The 23,664-nt window shown below is 39.4% G+C and overlaps 1 protein-coding gene across 1 annotated transcript in view; it reads left to right on the top strand.

The window, feature by feature from the left end:
* MTOR (mechanistic target of rapamycin (serine/threonine kinase)) overlaps positions 1-23,176 on the top strand; it is a 66,079-nt gene extending 42,903 nt beyond the window's left edge. The window contains exons 34-57 of the mRNA XM_009584749.1: positions 1,991-2,116; positions 2,768-2,899; positions 6,420-6,535; positions 7,848-7,965; positions 8,755-8,961; positions 9,612-9,712; positions 9,986-10,082; positions 10,753-10,851; positions 11,446-11,568; positions 12,184-12,366; positions 13,021-13,155; positions 13,442-13,616; positions 13,849-13,984; positions 14,688-14,835; positions 15,535-15,657; positions 16,119-16,201; positions 17,977-18,049; positions 18,552-18,626; positions 19,128-19,263; positions 19,667-19,732; positions 20,419-20,499; positions 20,804-20,884; positions 21,530-21,635; positions 22,186-23,176. Coding sequence (XP_009583044.1) covers positions 1,991-2,116; positions 2,768-2,899; positions 6,420-6,535; positions 7,848-7,965; positions 8,755-8,961; positions 9,612-9,712; positions 9,986-10,082; positions 10,753-10,851; positions 11,446-11,568; positions 12,184-12,366; positions 13,021-13,155; positions 13,442-13,616; positions 13,849-13,984; positions 14,688-14,835; positions 15,535-15,657; positions 16,119-16,201; positions 17,977-18,049; positions 18,552-18,626; positions 19,128-19,263; positions 19,667-19,732; positions 20,419-20,499; positions 20,804-20,884; positions 21,530-21,635; positions 22,186-22,201 — 2,736 coding nt within the window. The 3' untranslated portion in view covers positions 22,202-23,176. The remainder of the gene's footprint in view (positions 1-1,990; positions 2,117-2,767; positions 2,900-6,419; positions 6,536-7,847; positions 7,966-8,754; positions 8,962-9,611; positions 9,713-9,985; positions 10,083-10,752; positions 10,852-11,445; positions 11,569-12,183; positions 12,367-13,020; positions 13,156-13,441; positions 13,617-13,848; positions 13,985-14,687; positions 14,836-15,534; positions 15,658-16,118; positions 16,202-17,976; positions 18,050-18,551; positions 18,627-19,127; positions 19,264-19,666; positions 19,733-20,418; positions 20,500-20,803; positions 20,885-21,529; positions 21,636-22,185) is intronic.
* Positions 23,177-23,664: the final 488 nt, after the last annotated feature.

Genomic DNA, 23,664 nt, shown 5'->3' with positions numbered 1-23,664 from the left:
GCATATATGCTTACATGGCTGCATGTTTTCTGTCTCCTTTGTGTTTGTCCTGGTTGTTTGGGCTTTTTTTTTTTTGTTTTTGTTAATGTTCCTGAGGTGTCTACTGATGTGACACTTCGGTAGGGTGATTTAAGCCTTGAAATATGTGTGTACAGCATGGAGATGCTAGTAACATCTCCAAGGCTGCTTATCTCAGCGTTGGATTGCACCTGGAAATAATGGTTTGGATAAGGCTAGTCTGAACTTTTTACCTGGCTGGCTGCATTTTAAGGAGAAGTGAATTCTCTCACAATGCTGGAAAACTGGACAGAAAATTCACATACTTGTAAAAGATTGTCCTGTTCCTTTCCGATCTCTTACAAGAACATTTCCAATTGATTGGTGGCACTTAGGGACGTGGCTTAGTGGTGGACTTGGCAGTGTTAGGTTTATGGTTGGACTCGATGATCTTCAAGGTCTTTTCCAACCTAAATGATTCTATGATTCTGTGATTAGCCTTGTCCTCTTAGAAGAGACCTTCTAAAGCAATGCTGCTTTTCCTGTATTTAAAGAGAAGTTTGTGCCTTTCTTACTCTAAACAGCAAAAATCCAAAGCACCTCTGAAAATTTAAATCAGCCAAATATTTTGAGACTATTTCCTTACAAGAGGCATCCCTACAGTGAAAGTGAACATCATCAGATGAAGTAGTACATACAGGAATACTGTTTAAAGAGGTGATTCCTGCAAGGGAAGGGAAAACAAAAAAGCATAATTAGGGTAAAATACTCTCATTATACCAAATTTTGATACACTGCTTGGGGGAAGAATTTCTCCCTATATGGAGTTCTTCACTGTGACTGCTATATCTGCCTCGTTATGAAAGGCTGTTGCTGCTACATATTTTTTAGCTGTTTGGGAAACTGTGACAAAGCTTTTAGTCTCCCATCTGCATTGCTGTCTGGAAAAGCTCAGGAGCATTCCACTGGGGTGGAGAAACTGAGTGTGACAGGAAGTGTAATGTCTGAATGCAGCTGTTTATAGTCCTGAAAGCAGTACATACAGTTCTTGCACATTTTATAGCTACTTTTTAATAATTTTAAAATGCCTATTGGATGAGGTTTATTTGGGTATTAGGGAACAAGCTTTGTCCAACTTCCCAGCCCTCAACTTGGGGGAAAAAGAAAAAGGGAAAGAAATAGATGCTTTGGTGCTAAGGTCCTTGCTGCCATTGGAAATTCTTTTGTTTACCTCAAAACTAAGTCTAAGTCGTTTCTGGATCAATAAGAACTTCAGAGCATCACTGTTACCCTGAAGTACTTGGCCATTACAGCAAGCACCATGTATTTCATTGTTAATGTCCCTTCCACAATTCTCCTTCTCTGCAGCATCCTTGAACATTTGAAATACAGACTCATCCTGCTCTGACTGATAATGTTGTGCGTTTCCCTTCAGACGGACAAGAACCAGAAAATGCTTGCACAAGCAGCATAGCAGTTGGAACTGCAGTTTCTGGCAGAATATCAGTTCAGTCATGCCAGCCTCTAAAAGCAACACATGCAAGGAGAAGAAAAAGGGCAATAATAAAAATATCTTTGCAACCATTTGGTTTTGTACCATCTCCATATTGAGATTTGTCACTGTTTAAACCAAAAATAGGCTTTAAAACTAGGTTGAGAAGGGTTATAAAACTCTTGACTCGTTTTGGAATTGCACAAAGAGCTTTCCTGATTTTTGGATGGATTTCTGCTTTAGAAGCTTTTCTCCCTTTTCCATTAGAGGATATCATTAGACTGCAAACACTGAGCTGGCTGCAGAGAATGAGAGTCAAGGACTTAACCTTCTTTGCACATTAAAGAAATAGCCAGCTAGTTTGTGATGTCGGCCTGCTGTGAATTATGGGTACTGAAGTCTCTCCATCTTGGGAAAAGTCCCTTCAGATTCTGAATTAAGGCCCTGTGGAGTAGATTGGAGATAAAACGCTAACAAGTGCTCTCTTTCTTTTTCTCTCAGGGCTGTCAACGAATTGTGGAAGACTGGCAAAGAATATTGATGGTCCGATCTCTTGTTGTGAATCCTCATGAGGACATGAGAACTTGGCTCAAGTATGCCAGCTTGTGTGGCAAGAGTGGGAGACTGGTGAGCATTATCAAGCTCTACAGCAGGTTTTTAGATGATTGGCTTTGTCATGCTGCTTCAACCTTGAGCATTTCCAAATACTTGCATTGCCCAAGTGGGATGGGCTCTCCTCTGAGGAAGAGACTGGTCAGAAATTGTTGAAATGCTAAAATTATAACCAGTGTAGAGTTCATGCTTGTAGCCAACATTATTTTTGTAGGACAGGTATTATACCTGAGAGCCTCAGAGCCAATTTTTTATTGCATGCTATACCTGAAAGTCCTTATGCAGCACTGGTAATTATTAATAATAGCTCTCTCCGCTAAAGCACTCTTTATCAAATCTAGAATGTGATGTTCTTATCGTTGAACATTACAATCCTATTTCAACATTCACCACAAGATTTATTCCCCCCAAAAAATTGAAACTGAGACTTCACACTCTCTACTGGCTTCTGAAATGAGAATCTAATGCTCTGATCCCAATGAAGACACATGGTTTATCATGCGGTATTCTTGTGAGTCCAGGGAGTGGTAATAAGGCTCCTATGTCTGTGTTTTATCTGCAGGGTCAGAGGTATTTTTTAGGGGTGGGCAATTCTGTGGTCAATATGAAATGGAGGTAAGAATGAACTTATTTTAACCTGCTTTTTCTCTTTGCAACTTTCTCCAGGCTTTGGCCCATAAGACACTTGTCCTGCTCTTGGGAGTAGATCCATCTCGACAGCTGGATCACCCGCTGCCAACAGTACATCCCCAAGTGACTTATGCATACATGAAACACATGTGGAAGAGCGCCCGTAAGGTACAAAAGAACATAGTACTCTCTACGTTTCATTGCTCAGGTTTTGTGCAGTGGCATGCACATTAGCTCTTCATAATCCCCACAGAACAAAGTCAAGCCTGAAGGTTTTATTTTTGCTCACCTAAAAAAAGAGTAACTAATCCCTTTCCTTATTGTTATTCAGAAGATAAGCTTTTGAAATTTTCCTTTAGAACTCCGTAGTGACAGAGAAGGCCTGGCCCTAATTTTATTTCCTACGTGGAAAGATTATTTTTGCTAAACCAGTGTCGGGTACCCAAGGGATGCAGCACAGATTAATGGTCAATAATAGCTCTTCTGTCTTCACCGGAATTTTACTGTGTAGGCTTGGTACTTGATTTTTCGTCCATTGTTCTGATTGCCAGGTCTCCACACTATACCTATGGTCAGGGTTACATGCTGAAAGAGTAAGTTTTTTTTATTACCAGTTTTAGAAAAATATCCTGAACAGTTTGTACTTAGTTGCTGAGCAGAACTGACTTTTATGAAGGACATTATTGAAAATTTCTAACTGAAAGACAGCTGAAAAGTACATAGGGTTTTGTCATGGGAACAATTTGGCTCCAAAGAGCCTAGGGTGAATGTTTTTGACATTGCAACACAGGGAGAATTTACATAATCAAATCCAATAAGCTCCAGATTGGATAACTTATCTTTTTTTAAATATACATTAAAGCCTCCATTTATTCTCCATTTATTGCCACATCTTTTTTATTTTTCCTGTCTTTGGGATTGCCAGCACTGGAGCAGAGCCATTGCTATGGGAACATTGCCATGACCTGACTGTTCTTTATTTGAATTTAAAAAACAGAAGGAGCTGCTGCTGAGGCCCTGTTCTATTGGCTTTGTAAAACAGTGTTACGGTCTCTTACTTTCTTCAGTAAATGACCCAAGAAGTATATGGGTCTTCTCTGCCTGCTTCTCTGAGTGAAACTGGACTTTTCTGTGTTTGACCTGTGATAAAGAAATAGACAAGATGCAAGAAACTGGTGCAGTTGTAGAAAGAATGAAAGCAGGCACAAAGGTTAAGGGGATGAGGGAAGAGAATGTATTTTAAAATAATCTGGTGCAAGAATATGTAGAGCCCATGAAGAAAGGAAAAAAAAAGATTAGAAAAGCAGCAAAGATGAGAAGGAGGATCAGATGTGGTTAGAATCACCTCCTCTTGCTCGTTGAATTACTTCCTATTTAAATACATAAGCTCTGTTCTTTAGGGGCTTTTTGTTTTTTTAATCTTCTTTTTAATACATTAAAACTGGGTGTTGTTTACAGTGCTGAGGGAGAAATACTTTACCCAAGGTAGCACTAATCCTAGACCTGCATGCAAGTCTCGACCCTTTCTCTGAGCACTCTTTTGCTGGAAGGGCTGACTCAACGATTCAGTCCTTTGTGGCACTTGGAAAGTAGATGCTTATTTTTGAAATTCATGGTTAAACATGCAGCTCTGTGGCAGAAGAAGCTATGTTAGCGTACAATAAGTTTGCAGTCTGGGGTGAGACTTAAGTGTTTTTTTATACCAAACACTGAAAGTGTTTAGGGAATTCTCCTGGTACCAGGAGCATTACATGGTTGGGTGTATCCTTATGTCCTATTTGAGTGACCATCATTAACTAAATAGTTATACCTGGTGATGTATGTAGACCAGAGTTTTATATAACTGTGTGTGTTCACTTGATTTGGTATCCTAAGTAATAAGCTACTGAGGTAGGCTGGCATGATAGAAAATGACCATTTTCTCTAGCTGAGGAGTTTAAGGTTGCCTGGTTGACCTAAAATGTTTTCCTTACTGCCATTTTGGCACTTGCCAGATCCAGCAGGAAAAAAACTGGCATCTAGATGGAAACCAGCTGCATAGCACTTGGAGAGCTGCACAATCTTTTCTTAAACAGATAAAAAGATGGATAAATAAACCCTACTGCATTTCTTCTAACAAGGACCTTTGCCAGCAGCTGCATTCTACAGACATATACCATAACAAGGCTGCATACAAACTTAGGAATTCAGTTGTTAAAGAAAACGTATTGCTTTCAGTCTTAAGTGCTCTGCCTGTCAGTTTATGGTGATCAGTTTTCAATATTAATGGAAACTGAAGAGCAGATTGTCGGGTGTGTCTAGATATGAGAGGGGCACATAACTGTTGAGCAATATCTTTTTGTCTATTTTTCACAAATGTCTGGCATAACAGCATAACTATTTATAAGATTGTTATTCCCCCCCCGCCCCTTTCTAACCAAGTATCTAGGTTACAAGCTGTGGAATGCTCCCCATTAATGTTAATAGTGTGATACTTTCTTTTATTTCACCCTGGGCTAATACCCTTTTTCCTGACAATTGACTTGTGCACGCTGGCATTTGAATGGGATAGAGGAGGCATTTCAGCTCAGGTGATTCTTGTCTCACTCTAAAGTAGCTCATTCCTGTAAATGGAACAGAAGTAAATTTGATCTTAATAGCATATTCTGCAGTTTCTGACCTGAAATGACCTTGCAGATTGCAAGAGCTTTACTCTAATTGTTTCCAGTGAAGTGTGCATACTTTTTTTCTTAAATCTTTAATTTTGGGTTTTCTTACCCTGTAATTCTTTCCAAGGAATTTCAAAAAGAGTCTTCCCTCAAAATTTGGTAGTGCAAGTTGCTTTAGCACTACTGCCTTATGTAATCTGCTGGCAAAGGAGCAATGTACATTTGTACTTCTTAAACAACATGAGGAGAAATCTAGACTTTAATTTATTGAAACAGCTCAAAGCTTACGTCCCATGGTATGTACTGTAAGCCTAGCCAAAGCTGAGGGGTTAGGAGGGAAGATCAGGAAGCTGCAAGTTTTCCTTCAGGCATTATTTTCTCAAATTGTTGGTTTCTTTTTTTTCAGGCCGTAGCATCTTATAGGCAGGCTTCTCTGGATTTGTGATCCTGTCTATTATGATAGTGACCTAGTCAGATACAGTTTGTAAGCTATGAACATTTGTTTGATTGTTGGAATTGCTGGACTGTTTTCCGTGTGCATGCTCAATTGCAAATGAGACATCTCTGTATCATTACTAGAATCTCACTCTGTGTGAGCAGTAACAGGACATGCTCCGCTGCTGAAGTTTTCTTCTTGTATAGGTGACCTGGCCACTTTGCCAGAGTTGACTTCTTGCGCATCAGAACACATTGTTGGCTTATGTTATGGTCAGTCATGCTTTTGACTATATGTATGACATAACAGTACACGTGCGAAGGCGTGCCTAGCATTGGAAGGATGCAATTATTTGTTCCTCAGTGTAGCAATTCAGTGGCCAGATTTCTGAGACATCAAGAATCTCTAACCTCTTCATTTATTTGGTGCTACATATGTAGAGTATGAACTGATTTTAGAGGGATACAAATGGCTACAAAGCTTTGAAAGAAAACAAAACTGTATTTTTTGCTTTCAGTGAAAATTTATTTCCACTCTGTCTTCCTCTCTTGTGAAGTTGTATTTAACCCCTGTGGTCCTTACTGCAACCATCATCCAATTACAGATTGATGCGTTCCAGCACATGCAGCACTTCGTGCAGACAATGCAGCAGCAGGCACAGCATGCTATTGCAACTGAGGACCAGCAGCACAAGCAGGAACTCCACAAGCTCATGGCACGGTCAGCACCTGGTCCTTGGACACCCTTTAGCTATATAGTGAAACTGGTTGCAGGGTCCATGCAGATGACACGTTTCAGACAAGGCCCATGCTTTGATTAAAAGGAACAGGGGATTTCTCATTTAGCTGGTAGAGACCTGTTTGGTATTACATTCTTACCTATCATATAATTTTCAGTAGATGTTATTGTGACACATCAGTGTAAACAAGCGTGTATTTGTCCCTGGCGGCTGGTTGTATTTTTCCAGCACTGTGGCTTGCTGGCAGAAGGCAGAGCTCTCAGCATGGCTATTTCTTTGGTTTTCAGGAGATCCAGTCAGTACGAAAGAAACACTTCCCACGTGCCTGGCACATCTGTGCTTGGCAGTATGTGCCCTTAATACAACAGCAGTGCTTTGGGCAATAGGTGCCCAGCACATGATGGCCTCTTAAAATATTGTTGCATTATAAACACATCTTATAATCTCCATTTTCCTCTATGGATCTGGAGGTACCAGATCTGTTGTTTCCAATTTTAAGAAGAAATTGCATAGTGCTTACTATTGAAGGTTTGCTTTTTTTTTTAAAGGGACGCATGCACTTAATTTGCTTTTATGAGAATGGGAACTTGATAACACCATTGTCTTATTTTTTTCAGGGTGACTATCATGGAAGACAAATTAGTAATGAGTTGCATACAATATTTTTCTTGCACAACACTTTCTGGAAAACTCAAAATATAGAAAGGACAGCTGTGTAACTGTGGTATTTAAAGCCTGCTGAGGGAGCAAAGTACTAAGCTTTGCACAAACTTCCACAGCCCCACCCTGCTGCAGTAAAAATACGTTGTTTTTCCTTTTCTCCAGGAGGGCATGACTTAACAGGGTTCTGGCTTGGGGGAAGAGCAGTTGCTCTGTGTTTCCACTGTTTGTCACAGTGTTCTCTCCAGAAGGCTAGTTCGTATGTTGATAAGTATAGCTAGCCAGCCCATATGCTGTGTGCATTTTATCAATACTGATGAAGTCTTTTGATGCTACTGTTAGCTACTTCTTATGTTTATTTTATAACTGATATAAATGAGGAACAAAGTTTGACCCTCGCCTTTCCCCCTAAAAATTAAACCATTAACTAATTAGCTCCACACTTACAATCAGGATGTAGGCGTTTTGAACCTTACATGTTAACACGTATACTCCCAGTCTGCAGAAGAGGCTTGCTGAGTGGGTTTACCATGTGAAATGTCCTTCAGACTTCAGATAAGAAGTCTCGCTCTTAATCCAGCAGGCTTCATTTTCATTCCAGGTTTTGAGTCAATAATCCCTTTGCTTAACCAGGTGTTTCCTGAAACTGGGTGAGTGGCAGCTGAACCTGCAAGGCATCAACGAGAGTACCATCCCCAAAGTCTTGCAATACTACAGTGCTGCAACAGAGCATGATCGCAACTGGTACAAGGTCAGTAAGGAAAAGGTTCTAGCCACCATTGCAGAGAGATCAGTAAATTTGATCACATCCCATGCCACAGGAAAGGAAGGTGCTCATAGGAAGATCTCCTATAACTATATGCCTTGTTACTGTGAGTAGGATTGAAAAAGAACAGAGAAAGCAGCCCAAGGCAACCATGAGATTCTTGTTTAGAATTTTATCTGGCTGGTAAAACTAGGCCACAATTCACTTTCTATTCTTGCTTTTGGGACTTTTTCTCCTGTCAGTTAACAGTGAAGGAGAAAGGATAATCTAAATGGAAAAAGTTTAACTTGTTCTCACTCAGCATACTTGTACTAGGAAAGTAGCCTTGTTGCTAATTCTCCAAAGAGCCTTTGATTTCAGGGTTGTGTAATTTCAATTAATATTTGGTGCCAGATCTTCGCTGGGAAAGTCATCTCCTGCATTTCTTCCTGTTACACCTTCCTTAGACATAACATATTAATCTCCATTTTAACTTTTGAAAAATTAAGGTGTATGTGAATGGAATGCGATTTAATTTTTGCTACAGAGCTCCTTTGCTTTAATATTCAACAGGGAGCTCCTGGCCAAGAACTCATCATGGTGTTATTTAAGATAATAAGCCAGTCAAAACTACAAGTGATTAGAGAAAGCAAAGCATTGTGTTGTCTACAGGGTATTACTTACTGCTGATGTCTGTGGACTCAGGAAGGTTGGATAGTTATCTCTAATAATAGAAAGTACAGGTTGCAGAAAGGGTTCATCTTCCTTCTGACTTTTGTTCTCTCTTGTTGGCAGGCCTGGCATGCCTGGGCAGTGATGAACTTTGAAGCAGTGCTTCACTACAAACATCAAAACCAGGCCAGAGATGAGAAGAAGAAACTACGTCATGCCAGTGGAGCCAGCATCACCAGTGCTAACACCGAGGGCAGCAATAGTGAGAGTGATGCAGAGAGCACAGAGAACAGTCCCATACCATCTCCAGTGCAGAAAAAAGTCACTGAGGTACCCTTCTTCCCTGTTTATGTTGAGAGATTAGTACTTATTGTTAGACGCAGGAAAACGTTATGGCGTGGAACGAGCTACTATGCATACCTGGCTTGTGGAAGTTGTCTCTGTGTGTGTGTGTGTATATATATATGTGTGTATATATATCTGTGTGCTCATAGCTTACAGCAAAAGTGCAGAAGTTCAGGTTAACGCAGTCTTAAGGGAAGCGGGCTAAATGCAACTGATTGTAAGTTAGCTGTGAACTAAAGCAAAGGCATGGATGGCTATCATAGGTGATACAATGTCCGTTAGCAAGTTCTGCTGCTTTAAGCCCTTCATGAAAGACTTGAGGAATCTCTTTTACTTACCAGTTATAGTAGGGTTGTAGTTTTTAGGCTGCTTTGCTGTCCATAGTTCTGCCAACAAACTGAAGTATAAAAACACTTCACAGTATGTTCCCTGCAAGGATTAAAGACCTATGTGTAGTCAAGCAAAACATAAATTCCAGGAGCAACATGTCCAGTGAGGAGTATGAGCAGAAGTCAACTACAGTGTGGATTAGATCTGTTTCCACATATTTCTCCCTCTTTCCACTTGCTAAATTTAGGATTCATGTGGACTGATGCACTTGTGTAGAACTAATGCAGCAATTTTCATTCCAAAAGGATTTATCCAAGACCCTCTTGATGTACACAGTCCCTGCTGTCCAGGGCTTTTTCCGATCCATATCTCTGTCTCGAGGAAACAACCTACAAGACACTCTAAGGTACATAATAAAGCACATAATAAATGAAATCCAGCTGATAAGGGCACATGGTTTAAGATTAGGTAGAACCTACGTCTGCTGTTTTCGTTATGGTTAAACTAAATGAATGCTTCAGTCCAAGCTAATTTATGTTAGGTGGATTAGCCCTTATCCTACTATCTCTAGGTTCTGGGAAGAGTCACTTGTAAATGGGTCTGAAAGTATTTAACTGGAATGGTGTGGTTTGGAGGTTTTTTTTGTTTCATTCCTAACGAATGTATTTCTCTTTTTAAGAGTCCTTACTCTGTGGTTTGACTATGGTCACTGGCCTGATGTGAATGAGGCTTTGGTAGAAGGAGTCAAGGCAATCCAAATAGACACTTGGCTGCAGGTAAGGCACACAAAGGGCTGAGACAAATCTCAGTTCTGGGGGGAGCTTGGGGATTTGTTACCTGATATCCACGATGATCCTTTGCTAAACAATTCTCTGAAGGTGAGTGGTGAGAACAGTATACAGCACAATTTGTAACTGATTTAACAAGCATCTTGAACAGAGATGTGAGAAACATTCTTGCATGCATTTCTGTATTTATATGCACATTAGTCATAATTAATCATTTCTCATATGAATGGGAAAGAATGAAAATTTTAAAATTGAAGATGACGTGCATTCAGTGGTGATCAAGTATCAAACACCACTGTGCTGCTCTGATGTAATTCTGTCTGAATTCTGTCTGTCAGTCTATTTCAGGATTGCTTTGTAGAATGACTCTTGTAAATAAATAAAAAAAAGGTTTTATTGAGCATTACACTTCCAGACACATCTTACTCTTTCCATAAGAGGATCCTGTAACAGTTTTGCGCAGAATACTTGTGATCTAACTGAGCTGTTCTGTGTTTCTGACACTGTTTGGAATTTTGTGTTATCCTCTGACCATCTCAAAAATGAGTGGTGGGCCTCTCTGTCTCCTTTAGAGACTGTGAGGTCTTTAGCAGAGGGCAGAACAGCTTGTGACCTCAACACATAAGGGGATGTTTATTTTACTTATCCTTACTACTAGGTTATCCCTCAGCTCATTGCAAGAATTGACACCCCTCGACCATTAGTAGGACGTCTCATTCATCAGCTCCTCACAGATATTGGACGGTACCATCCCCAGGTAAGCTTTGCCTTGAAGGAGGAATTTCCATAGACTGATAGCCAATTAAGGCATTTCCTATATTCCATTTCACCTAGTCTAGATGCCTGCACTGGAAGTCACAGCAAGTGAGGATAGTGAGAATGGGGACTATTTCTGCTGCTGCTTCTCTCACCTCAGCACTGTTCACATAAAAATGGAAAGAAGAGGTGGATGAGCCATGCAGCAGAGGAAGTTCTCTCCATCTAATAGAATACTGGGTAGTGCAAATCATCTTAAATCTCATTAAGTGACTACTAAGAGGCTACCTCACAGATGTTTTATCTGAATTTCTTCCTACAGTGTGGAAAATCACAAAATGCTAAAAACAATTTTCTGTTCTTCCAGTTTGATACAGGCTCTCAAAGTCATTCTGCTACTTAGTGAATTAAAGTCTTGTAAGCTTTTCAGGTTGAAAGACTTTGAATAGCAAATTCCTATCACCTTTTTCCAGAAGCGAGCTTGCTTTCTGTTGTCTAGCCCTAAGGCTGCCACTTATTAATGCTTTGCTAATCTTTCAGTTTATGTAGCTCTTCTGTGTCGTTCTAAAATATTATTGGTTGATGTCCCATGTAGGCTTTGATCTATCCTTTAACTGTGGCTTCTAAATCTACAACCACTGCTCGCCACAATGCTGCAAATAAGATCTTGAAAAACATGTGTGAGCACAGTAACACTCTGGTGCAGCAGGCAATGATGGTGAGTACTTAGTGTCCCATAAAGTGTATTGTGTTTCAGGAATGGATGTACCACAGGTATAATAACACAGAATGACTATTCATTGTTAATTTTGTTCAAGTACAATTCATTTGGGTTTTTGCATTTGGAAGAAGTTACAGTATTAGTATAATTTCAAGAGAATGCTTTAATTTAAAAAGGACCATAACGTTCAAACACTGGGTTCTTGTGTCTCCTTATGAATAAATTTAGAGAAGAAATAAATGAAGAATATTGTTCCATAAAGAGATATTTTTGCTTAATGAATAGTGGAAACAAAACTTACCAAGCATAGCATGGAAAGTGTGATTTAATTCATTTGCTAAAGATTTTTATGAATAAAAAGTAGTGCTTTCAGGCCAAGCTACACAAATATAGAGAAAATTTCAAAGGCAACGAATAAGGTGAGAAAAGCCTGATCAGCTTCTTGCAGAAAAAGGTATAACAGAATTGTGGGAATTCTTGTGGCTCCCTCTAGCTGCCAGCAACAAATATTTCATAATCATTAGAAAAGAAAGTAATTTTGCATTTGTAAGTCAGTATACAGTCATAGTGTTTTTCTTTAGGCGTTTAATCTTTTTTCCTGTCCTAAAACAGGTGAGTGAAGAGCTAATCCGTGTAGCCATCCTATGGCATGAGATGTGGCATGAAGGGTTGGAAGAAGCATCTCGTCTATACTTTGGAGAAAGGAATGTGAAGGGAATGTTTGAGGTGCTGGAACCACTTCATGCAATGATGGAGCGTGGGCCTCAGACTTTAAAAGAGACATCCTTCAATCAGGTATCAGCAAGTGGCCAAGAACATAACCTTCTGCATGCCCTCAAAAACAGGCAGGACAGCCACCTGCCCCAGATGTGTTACAAGGGCCTTTGCAATTTAACACACAGAGTAAACCTCTCGGGACTCATTATGGTAGTTGCAGTCTTCATTATGTACATTTATCTTCAGATCTGTATCGCTTTTGGTGACTACAGTACTACAGTGGCCATCGTAGTGCAGATTGCCCTGGAGTCTTATATCGGCTGGGTGTCTGATAGGGTCTGGAAAACATACAACTGGTCTGCAGTTAATTCTTCTAACTCCAGTCTGCTTTGCTTCACGGTAACCACTAGTAGAGATGACCTTTCTCAAGCCAGCAAAAGGAATTAATTTGAGTTTGTGAGCCTACTGTTAAAGGGTGATTGTATTCATTCTGTGCCTCCTGTCATGAAGTCTATTTGTGAGCAGCGTTGTCTAATAAACTCACTGCATGTCTTGGATCCAGGAATTTCTGGATCTTTAATTCTGATATGCTATAAAAATGTGAGATCAAGTATTTGTAATGCAATTTGAAAATAGACTGTGATGCTCTTTGTAAGTATTAAGTGGTCTCCACCTGTTCCATTATAGTCCGTAGAAATGTTTTTCTTCTGTTGTTTTTCACTTCCTCCCTAGGCCTATGGCAGAGATCTAATGGAAGCTCAGGAATGGTGCAGGAAGTACATGAAATCAGGAAATGTCAAAGACCTAACTCAAGCTTGGGATCTCTATTACCATGTGTTCCGGCGTATCTCAAAGCAGCTGCCTCAGGTGGGGGGAGAGGTACAGTTCTGTTGTGGGTCTTACAGTGCAAGTTGTCAATACCAGTCTTTGTTTCATGTTTTCTGGTTATTCAAAACATTCAAATTCAGTATTCTGGAAATACCTGCATATGATTTGCTGCAAGTTTGCTGCTTATGCAGCACTTCCTGCAAGCATCTGAATTATTGACAACTGACTGAACTGTTCTAGGTCCCTTGACAGCATGAACTCTTCAGATGTTTCAGTGAGATTTAACTGAAATGCTGGGGGGTTGTATTTCTTTTGGTTTTGGTAGCTCACATCTTTGGAACTACAGTACGTGTCACCAAAACTCTTAATGTGCCGGGACCTGGAATTGGCAGTGCCAGGAACGTACGATCCCAACCAGCCCATCATACGCATTCAGTCCATTGCACCCTCGCTGCAGGTCATCACCTCCAAGCAGCGGCCCAGGAAGCTAACATTAATGGGTAAGAGAGAGCAGTTTTCACTTAACTATTCTAGTGTTTAAACAGTTATTGCTTTTAGGTCAAACTGCATATTTACCACGTAAAACCTCTCCAACATTTCCTTTCACGTGAGGTATTTCTTAGTGGTCTGGTCAGTCTGACTGCCACACTTTCCGGTTCTTGGGTGCACATGTATTTATTCTTGTCTATTTGTTCAGCAAGAGTAAACTTTTGTGTATTAATTCTTTCACAGGAAGCAATGGGCATGAGTTTGTGTTCCTTCTGAAAGGTCACGAAGACCTCCGCCAAGATGAAAGAGTGATGCAGCTTTTTGGGTTGGTCAACACTCTGCTAGCAAATGACCCAACTTCTCTTCGTAAAAACCTCAGGTATGTGTTGTGGATAATCACTGAATGTGCTTATGCACAAGTGACACCCTACGTAGGTGCAGTTTCCAAGTAACCCTTGGCACAACCAGCTGGTTTGTGAGGAAATGATGACTCTTGGAACTAAGTTAATTTAATTAAAAAAAAAAAAAAAAAAAAAAGAGAGAGAGAGAAAGAAAAAAACATTCAAGAATTCAAACTTGGAGGAAATGTATCCTGAGGGCATCATTTGTTTTATTTAATTGAAGTCCCATCTCGTAAATAGTTATGGTCTTTGAGGCAACTCCTATTTCAAGATAGCTTGGGCGCCTGAGAACAGGTTTTTTTGTCAAGGATTTTTTATTATAGTCACTAAATAGCTTGCTGAATAGTCACTGACTGCAATTCTGTACAGTGTCTTTCAAGCGTGAACATATCAAATATCATGTGCAAATAATAGATCATCGTGGGTGACATAACATGTACCTTCTGAAAGCAGTCTTTCAGTGAAAAACACGTAAGCTTTGAGAATGTCTGTAGATTATCTGGCAGCAATCTATCCAAATGGATGTTTCAGCTCTGTTTGAAAAGAAGAAAAGCAGGGCAACTACTGAAGAGACAATTTGGATCAGAATCAGATTTAGTAGTAGTTTTTTCAAGCATCTCGAAATACAATAATACACAACATACAACAATTTGAGCTCTGATTCTCCATTTTTTCCTGTAGCATTCAGAGATATGCTGTTATTCCACTGTCTACAAATTCAGGCTTGATTGGTTGGGTCCCCCACTGTGACACACTGCATGCGCTCATCCGAGACTACAGAGAGAAGAAAAAGATCCTGCTCAACATTGAACATCGCATCATGCTGAGGGTAAAGGGGAAAGCTGGCAGAGTTTTTGGTACATTCTTTTAGGACTCCGGTGTCTTAATGAAGAGTAATGGGGCGCAGCTTGTTCTTCCTTTGCCTGTTTTCTGATTGTTATTGGTACCAGTAACAAATGCAAAAATATCAGATAAGAGTTATAAAATGCTACCAAGAGGTAAAATTGGCCATATGTTTATTTGTTTCTCCTTTCCTGTTTTAGCAGCGGCCACAAGTTGTTACCAACTGGTGACTAAAATGTGCTTGGAGTTTTGCATGACAATGATGTGATACAAGGTGCCGTGCTGCTGGCATTGTGTCTAAGCAACAGGGCCAAAATTAGACAGACTGGAGAAACTGAACAATACTAGAAAAGTTGGAATTGCTTGCCAAAAAAGAAAGCATGTGCCAACCCGGAAGAATTATTTGGATAATGTTTTTTGAAACATAGTTACCTTCACAGTATTTTAATTAAATATGGCTATGGACTACTTTGTGGATGCTAAATCATTTGCTATCCCATTTAAAATGAATTCTTCACTGTTGGGTAGTCATCTCACTGTGTTTGGGAACATACTGGTCAGTCTACAAATAATTTCAATATAAACTTCATATGAAATTATTTGTGATTATTGTGTTTCATAATACAACTAGGGATTATTGGAGGTAGTTTTTTTTAAGTTGCTGAGTGTCATTTCTCAATTATAGATGGCTCCAGATTATGACCACCTGACTCTGATGCAGAAAGTAGAAGTATTTGAACATGCTGTCAATAACACAGCTGGTGATGACCTTGCCAAACTGCTGTGGTTGAAAAGTCCAAGCTCGGAGGTGAGTTCAGCACATGTAATGGCTTGTGTTTGGCAATCAGCATAATGTGGAATTGCCTTCTCTGCAGAATGAGTGAGAGATGGTGTTTATTCATCATAAACTGCAGATGAATCATTGCAGAACATGTATCCACACATGTGTATCCCCTCACAAGGGGCCTTATAAGGCTCAGATCACAATGGCTGCCAGAGTGCAGTCCAAAGCACAAGACTGGAGACCGAAGCTCCATATACTGTGCCTGAGGAGAGAAAAGCAGGAACCTCAGAATATATTCTCTTAATGGTTTAGACATCTAATTCAAGGCCACAGGATGTTTGAACGCCCTCCTTAGGCTATGGAGTGTATTGAACCTAAGCATATCACAGTTCCACTTTGTGCAAAATGCAAGTAATGTATAAATTAAAATATAAGCAACGTGCAACATGCCTGCTTGGCTTTTTCTATTTTGTCTCTGCTTGTAGGTGTGGTTTGACAGAAGAACAAACTACACTCGTTCACTAGCTGTAATGTCAATGGTTGGATACATTTTGGGCCTTGGGGACAGGTAAGTGAAATTGTAAAGGTTTCTTTTAAATAAAAGCACAGACTGCGTAGGCCTATCAATTCATTCCTTGGATCTGTTCTTATGATAACATCTTTCATTGTGGTTATTGCTGAGTTGTAACGATACCATCTTTCAGGACCTAATTGTGCTACCATTATTTTCAGCACTGCAAGCATAAGATGTAGGGTGTGTGTATCTTGAATACAAATAAGAGTTTCTTCCATATTGAGAGGAGTACGCACAGAATTACATCAAGGACCACAAGTTCTAATTTTGTCCTTTCACTCACAGAATGGGAAATCTTTCTACATCCATTCTATATGAGGAAGTGGCCTCAAGTTGCAGCAGGGGAGGTTTAGACTGGATATTAGGAAAAATTTTTTCACCGAAAGGGTTGTCAAGCATTGGAACAGGCTGCCCAGGGAAGTGGTGGAGTCACCATCCCTGGAGGTATTTAAAAGACGTGTAGATGTGGTGCTTAGGGACATGGTTTAGTGGTGGAGTTGGCAGTGCTAGGTTAATGGTTGGACTGGATGATCTTAAAGGTCTTTTCCAACCTAAACAATTCTATGATTCTATAAAATAGAAATATTGTTGACATTTGCCACCAATCTGTGTGCTTGCGTGTGCTTCATGCATATGAGATGGCAATTTTTTTGCCAAGTCTGTTAGGACTGTGCATGTACATCCAGCTTTTTGGGGAGGAAAGAAGTGCCATGATCGAGCATCAGTTTTTGTTCCCTGAAGTAGCAAAAAGAAATCCGGAAAGTATTTAGTGGCAGAGGTCTTCTGATTCTCCCTCCAAACAAGTTCAGTAACACTACTTATTTTGCGTATTTTTTTGCCTGGTGGATATTTATTCTGTGAAGCAGGAACCTCTAGTATGTATGTTCACAGCAGTTGTCAGAGACACACATGAATTCCCCATAAATACTCCTCAAAGACTGCTCTAGACTTAAAACAAATGAAAGTTAATGTTGGTTTAACTATTACTTAACATGGTGCTTTTTCTGATCTGCAATGCAGACGTGTTCTGGAGGGAGGTATGTACAATCCAAATGGATTGAGCAAATAATGAAAAAAAAGATCAAATGAACAAATGTGAGATTTAGCATATGGCTTACTGTCAAAAGGGGTCGCCATAACTTCCAAAATACTTTTGAAGACAATATATTTTAGATTCAAGGTCTGTAATGCAAAACCAGCTAAACCCTTAAATGTTTTCATAACAAAAGCTTTTATTCCTGAACTTAAAGGTCTTTATAATGAAATTATAAACCTTTGAAAACTGAACTAAACCAAAAATGGAACAAGTCAGCATGAATAGCAGCATCATGGTTTTCCTAGTCTGGATTGATTCTCTTCTCTTGTGGTCATAAACCAATTTGCATTACTTCACCTGTAGCATAATTCATTACATTTTTCTCTACTGAAAAAATGAAAAAGCATGAAACAAGTAGAAGAATTTATCCTAACTGAAAAATAAATGTTCATATCCAAGAAAAGTACTGATGGCTCTGGTCCAATAGGTTGTTTATCTTCCAAGGTGAGAAGATCTCTAACCCCTGAGAGGTAATTACAAAAATAATGTGATAGATGCACTGTCAGGAAGCTATTCTGTACATCCTGAGATGGAAGATCTCAGACAAGCAAGCTGTCACTGGCTGTTCTTGTTCATGAAGATAAATATCATTTCAGACCAGAGCTGCTGTGATTTGCATTGGGTTTTTATAATGGTTTGTCACTCTGTTTTTTCTCCTACTCCTTCATCAAAGACACCCCTCCAATCTGATGTTAGACAGACTGAGTGGAAAGATCCTGCATATCGACTTCGGGGACTGTTTCGAGGTAAATCTTTGTATTTGGACGTTAAATTTTCTGTAATATTTCACATTTTCTGGCGGAACAGAAATGAATCTATAAGCCAGGACAAACTGACCTTGGGGTGTGATCCTGGGCAAGCCCTTTGGCTCTCTTTTGGGCTTCACTTTACCTACAGGCAAGATGAAAATAATAGATACTTTATCTCAGAGGCATGTCTTGGGGATTAGCTGACCACTGGAACAAGCAAAGTGCTAACATTACTTTTCCATAAAATTTCTTGGAGCAATTTAAGCTGCTGATGGGCAGTCTGTGTAACTGGGCACACACTTGAGTTTTCCCTCTGTTATGGAGTTAATTATCTAGCTTCTCGCAAAAATTTGTGGAAACTGAGGAACATAAAGCTGGGACTTTATTTCCTATTTGGAATACAACCTTCAAGGTTGTAGCAAAAAAAACTCAATACTTATTAACTCTTAAATAATAAGTTAGCTATTAATTTACTAATTCTCCATCATCATGTGTTTAGGTTGCAATGACAAGAGAAAAGTTCCCTGAGAAGATTCCATTTAGGTTAACAAGGATGCTGACAAATGCTATGGAGGTAAGCATCCCCTCTTTAATATGAAGAGGGTTGTTCCTAGGGAAAATGGCATCAATTTCTCAGTTTTTCCTGTATTTTCTGTTGTGGCTAAACCTCTCCACTCCTGTGAGAACCAGAGATGTTAAAATTTCAGCTGCGTTTTCTGTAAGTTAAAATATCTCCTGTGATCTTTACAGTACATTACAGTGGAAAGCAATTTTTTCATTGATTCAGAACCCCCTGAAATTCCTCCAATTTCTTAGGCCTTCCTTAATTACCTTGTTTTAAATAGCTGTTTGCATCAACCGGACACAGCCAATGGCATAGTACTTCGCAAAGATCATCTTAATGGCAGAAGGGAGCTTCTTAGTTTGTAATGAACATCTATCTTGTTCTCTTAATGAACAAAGCATAGTGGAAGTGAATTCCAGTTTAAAGCACAAGCCAATTCCTGCTTCCTGAATGTTAGGGTTGCATAGTGAACGAAGCAGCATGGTTGATTCGCTTCTTTCTCTTCTGAAGGTGACGGGCCTTGATGGTAATTACAGAATCACCTGTCACACAGTGATGGAAGTCCTGCGCGAACATAAGGACAGTGTCATGGCTGTGCTTGAAGCCTTTGTGTATGATCCACTGTTGAATTGGCGGCTGATGGACAGTAAGTGATTTTGATAAAACAGTGACAGCAAGAGAGTAATCGGTCTGATTTCATACAAGAAACCCAGAAGCCTGAAATCCAATGTCTGTTTGAAGGCAATCTGATGAAATGGTTGGTTTGCAAGTGCTATTTATGTGCACGCACGTTTTTAGGGATTGTAATGTGAAATTACCACAGTGGTTAAAACCCTTTTGCCCTTAAACACAGACACCAAACTAAGCTACATGCAAAATTATTTGGGTTGGTTTTGTATTAGTTGTCATCAGGAGATTGAAAGCTATTTTCAGGTGACATAAAATTTGGAGAAGGAGAAAGGCAGTGGAATCTGTATCGTTTGTGGACAAATTTGCTATGAAACACTGAAACTCCAGTTCATACTTTTCAACTCCGTATTTTCTTGCAGCAAATACAAAGGGCAATAAGCGCTCACGGACAAGAACAGACTCCTACTCAGCTAGTCAGTCAGTAGGTAAGTAGAAAAGATGGTGTATGTCATGAACGTTTGGAGCGGTTTTTTTTTTAGCAGTGCACAAGACTGGGTAAATATTTTCAGTCATCTTCTCAAAAGTGGACAGATAAACAGCTTATTATCATCAGCTTTAGGAAGTACTTTGGCTCAAAAAGCAGATGCTCCTTTACAGTTACATTAACACCCTTCTGGAGCACACACAAACTGGTGTAATCCAAGGTATAATTGATATATGATAATTATGTACTTAGCTACCAAATATTAGTGTACAAAACCTGGCAAGTAGTCATCTGACTGAATGTTGAGAGCTTTGCGTTGAATCTTAGCAGTTGTTTGCTATTACACTGCAGAATGGGGACAGTGTTTCATATGAAGAGTTCTACAAATAAACATACTTATTTATAATTTTAGGTTAATTGTACATAATTTCAAAATGTCTTTCAATTACACTTTTATACAAAATGTTCCTACAAGTTGGATAAGGCCTGTAAGTATGTTAGCAGGGGAAAAACAATGTTTGCTCTCTATCTGTTAGTGATAGAGATGTGTGGTACACTTGGTCACAGTCAAGTATGCTTTTCAAATGAGCTGATTAAGTTTTGTTAATGTTTCCAGAAGAATATTATTTTATCTGCTTTTCAGCTTCACATTTATGCTTTTATGTTTTCATGGGTGTTTTTCAATAGAAATGCTGGACAGTGTGGAATTGGGTGAGACAGCCCATAAGAAAACTGGGACCACAGTGCCTGAATCCATCCATTCCTTCAGTAAGTTTCATTGTTTTTTCTATACTGATGCAGAAATTTGTTTTCAGATCAGAAAATTTAATCATGATCCAGATACAATTACATGAGATGGGACAGATACAATTCCTTGTCAGCATGAATGAGGAATATAATTATTTCTGTTCTCAACTCCAAAAAAAAGGTGACAGAAAATGTACTGGTATCTGGGTTTGTTTGCTCTCAAAATGGTATTTGTGGTGTTTGGGAAGGGGAGATGTAACAGCAGTGCAAATGTTTTTATTGTTCATATGAAGTCCTAATTCTCTTTCCTACTTTTGTCTTTTAGTAGGAGATGGTCTAGTGAAGCCAGAAGCTCTAAATAAGAAGGCAATTCAAATCATCAACAGGGTTCGAGATAAGCTCACTGGTGAGCATGTTTTTATGTTTATATAAGATAAACATAAAATCTGATGAGATGGATCAGCACTAGTTTTAGTGTTTGTATTTTGTGTTAATCCTAGCATTTAACATATTCTGATTAAGAGGATGAGGCCATTTTCCTGGTTTTGACTCACAGCTAAGTACTGATGCCTGCATTTAGATACAAAGGAGCCTGATTTGAAAAGTATAGAGGTGATTGTAACTAAACAGACTTCATATTTTGCATGTCTTAGCTTGTTAGTGGAAGTTGAATTTCTACTGTCCTGGCTTTATAGTTTGCAGCATTTAGTTGCAAAATTTTATGCTTTTAAAGTTTGTAAGAAACTACCTGCCAAATAATGTATTTGAAGGGATTAGGATCAGGATTCCAGCTACTACAAAGTTATCTATTGTTGGTTTATCCATTATTTGGAGAAGATAAAAGGAAGAAACCATAATAATAGGGAGAACAGCGTTCTGGGCTCTGTATGACTTTAGAGGTTCTCCATGTTTGGAAAATTTTGGGTTTTATATACTGTAAGGGAAGGGTAGTTAAAAGTCGTATCAGTCCTTAGCTTGCCACCCAGAAGCAAGTTATGTTCTATGATTTGTGACTTCCATTTATGGTGTTTTCCATCCTTTAATTTCAAAGGTCGAGACTTCTCTCATGATGAAACTCTCGATGTACCCACACAAGTAGAATTGCTTATTAAGCAAGCTACTTCTCATGAGAATCTGTGCCAGTGCTACATTGGATGGTGAGTTTGTCATTCAGCTAACCTTGCAAAATTCTTTTCTGAAGAATCTGAGCAGAGAACAGCTAAGGAAAATGTCACTTGTGTAGTTAGTTATATGTAAGAGCCTTAGCACATGTTGCATCTGCTCTGGTAAATTTTGCAAGCCTATGACAGCAATCCCATAAGCAGTCCTCTGTAAGAAAGTTGTTGTAAGTGGTGACAGAGATTTTAGAACATTAAAACTGCAATCAGCCTCAACATTTTAAGTGTTTGAAATAAGGCATGTGGTGGTCACTGATTTCAGTTACAGTAAAGAACCACATGTTCTAAAGTAAACAAAGACGATTTACTGGCATTTTGAGAGTTAGCTAACTTTAGACTATGCTTGGGGAAATAGATCTTTTTTGCATTTTTAAACATTAGTTAGCTGGAAAGAAGCATGCGGATCACCTGTCAATTTTTCCTATACTAAAACGGTGCCTAGTTAGCATGGAATCTCAGTCCTTCTCAGTGTTGCTTTTGTGAAACTATATGCAAGTCAGCATTACTACAATATCTTTGTTTTCTTTAGGTGTCCTTTCTGGTAACAGAAGATTCCAAAGTATCCACAGCCTTTTATTCTGGAGGCTTTTGCACTCCAAACTTGCTCTTCTACAAACACAAACTGAACGTTGGGCTGAAATACAGCCTTTGTCAAATATTTTGAAATGTAAATGAAAAGAGTTATTGTATATTAAAAGTTGGTTTAAGCCAATGTATAGCTGCTGTTGGAAAAACACAAGCTGTCTGAAACACAACACTTGATTTGGGTTTCCAGGACAGTGAAGACTGATTGTACCACAGATGTCTATGGTTCCACTTGGTCTTTGGGGAACTGGGGATCCATCGAAAATAACTATATACGGGTTTTGACTTACTTTGCAATGTAACTAAGTCATTTGCAGATTAATTACTGCCCTGGTCAGTCCTCTTGGTGTGGCTGCAGTGAGCTCAATGCGCCTGTGCAGGAGGCTTCATTTAGGTTTGGGAGTGAGCTGGATAACTGGAAAGAAAGAGAAGCAGAATTTTACCATTGTTTCATCCTGTTACCTTGTTTTCAAACTCAGTTCTTGCCCCAAAATTGGAAACTGTATATCCGCTCATTACACTAGTGCAGGAGTCGTGTTTCAGATTAGATCACGATATCAGAGCAGATCTGAGAATTGAAGACCTTGAGCTGAGCAAAGTCAGGTGCCTCTATGCGGATTGATCGGTGGCAAACTGGATGCAGGGTACAAATGAAATACCACTTGGGAGCTTCCCCGCAGTGTCTGGATTAAAAAGCAGTATTGGGAAATAACTAGGGAAAGTTAATACTTGGCATAGGAGGCAGACGTGGGGAGAACTGGTCATAACTTGAAACAGAAAATAATGGTTATTAAACATGAGGGTGAAGATAAAGTTCTGATTTATGAATTAAACATATTAAAAACAATGCACAAAATACAACAGAGTAGCCATGTTTAGATGCCATGTTGTATTTGAATATTTTTGTGCCAATAAATTACACCAAAATGTAAACATTTTGACTGTGTTCTTGTTTATTCCTAAATAATTCTTAGAAAGAGACAGGGAAGCAGATTAAGATTTTTTTTTTTTTTTTTTCTTTTCAAGTTTCCTGTTGCCATGGATTTGACTTGTCTTTTTCTGCATCAGTTCAGGTGGTTGGCTATATTTCCTTTTTGATAGCAGCTGGAGGCAAAATTACCAAGACTGAATGATGTCTGTCACTTGTATAAAAGAAACTTGACATACAACCCCCAAATTTTAGTTTCCAGCCCATGCGATGTCATCTGTGCGGTAAGAACATCAGCTTTCTTGGTCTCAGGGTCAGAGCCACAGCTCGAGGGACAGCGTGGGGTGCATCACTGTCCCGGCCCGGGGCTCCTGGGCTTCCCCAGCTGCTTGTGCTGGTGCTGTGCCCCAAAAATGGGAAATAGGGAGGAGGCAGTCAGGGGCTTTGGGCAGCAACGCCCCTGGCCCCTTTCCAGGTGCTGGTGCGGCTGTCATG

The sequence above is a fragment of the Fulmarus glacialis genome, unplaced genomic scaffold (genome assembly GCF_000690835.1).
Source record: "Fulmarus glacialis isolate BGI_N327 unplaced genomic scaffold, ASM69083v1 scaffold34709, whole genome shotgun sequence".
NCBI lineage: Eukaryota > Metazoa > Chordata > Aves > Procellariiformes > Procellariidae > Fulmarus > Fulmarus glacialis.
Note: the sequence above shows the minus strand (reverse complement) of the source record. Positions and strands in the feature narration are given on the sequence as shown.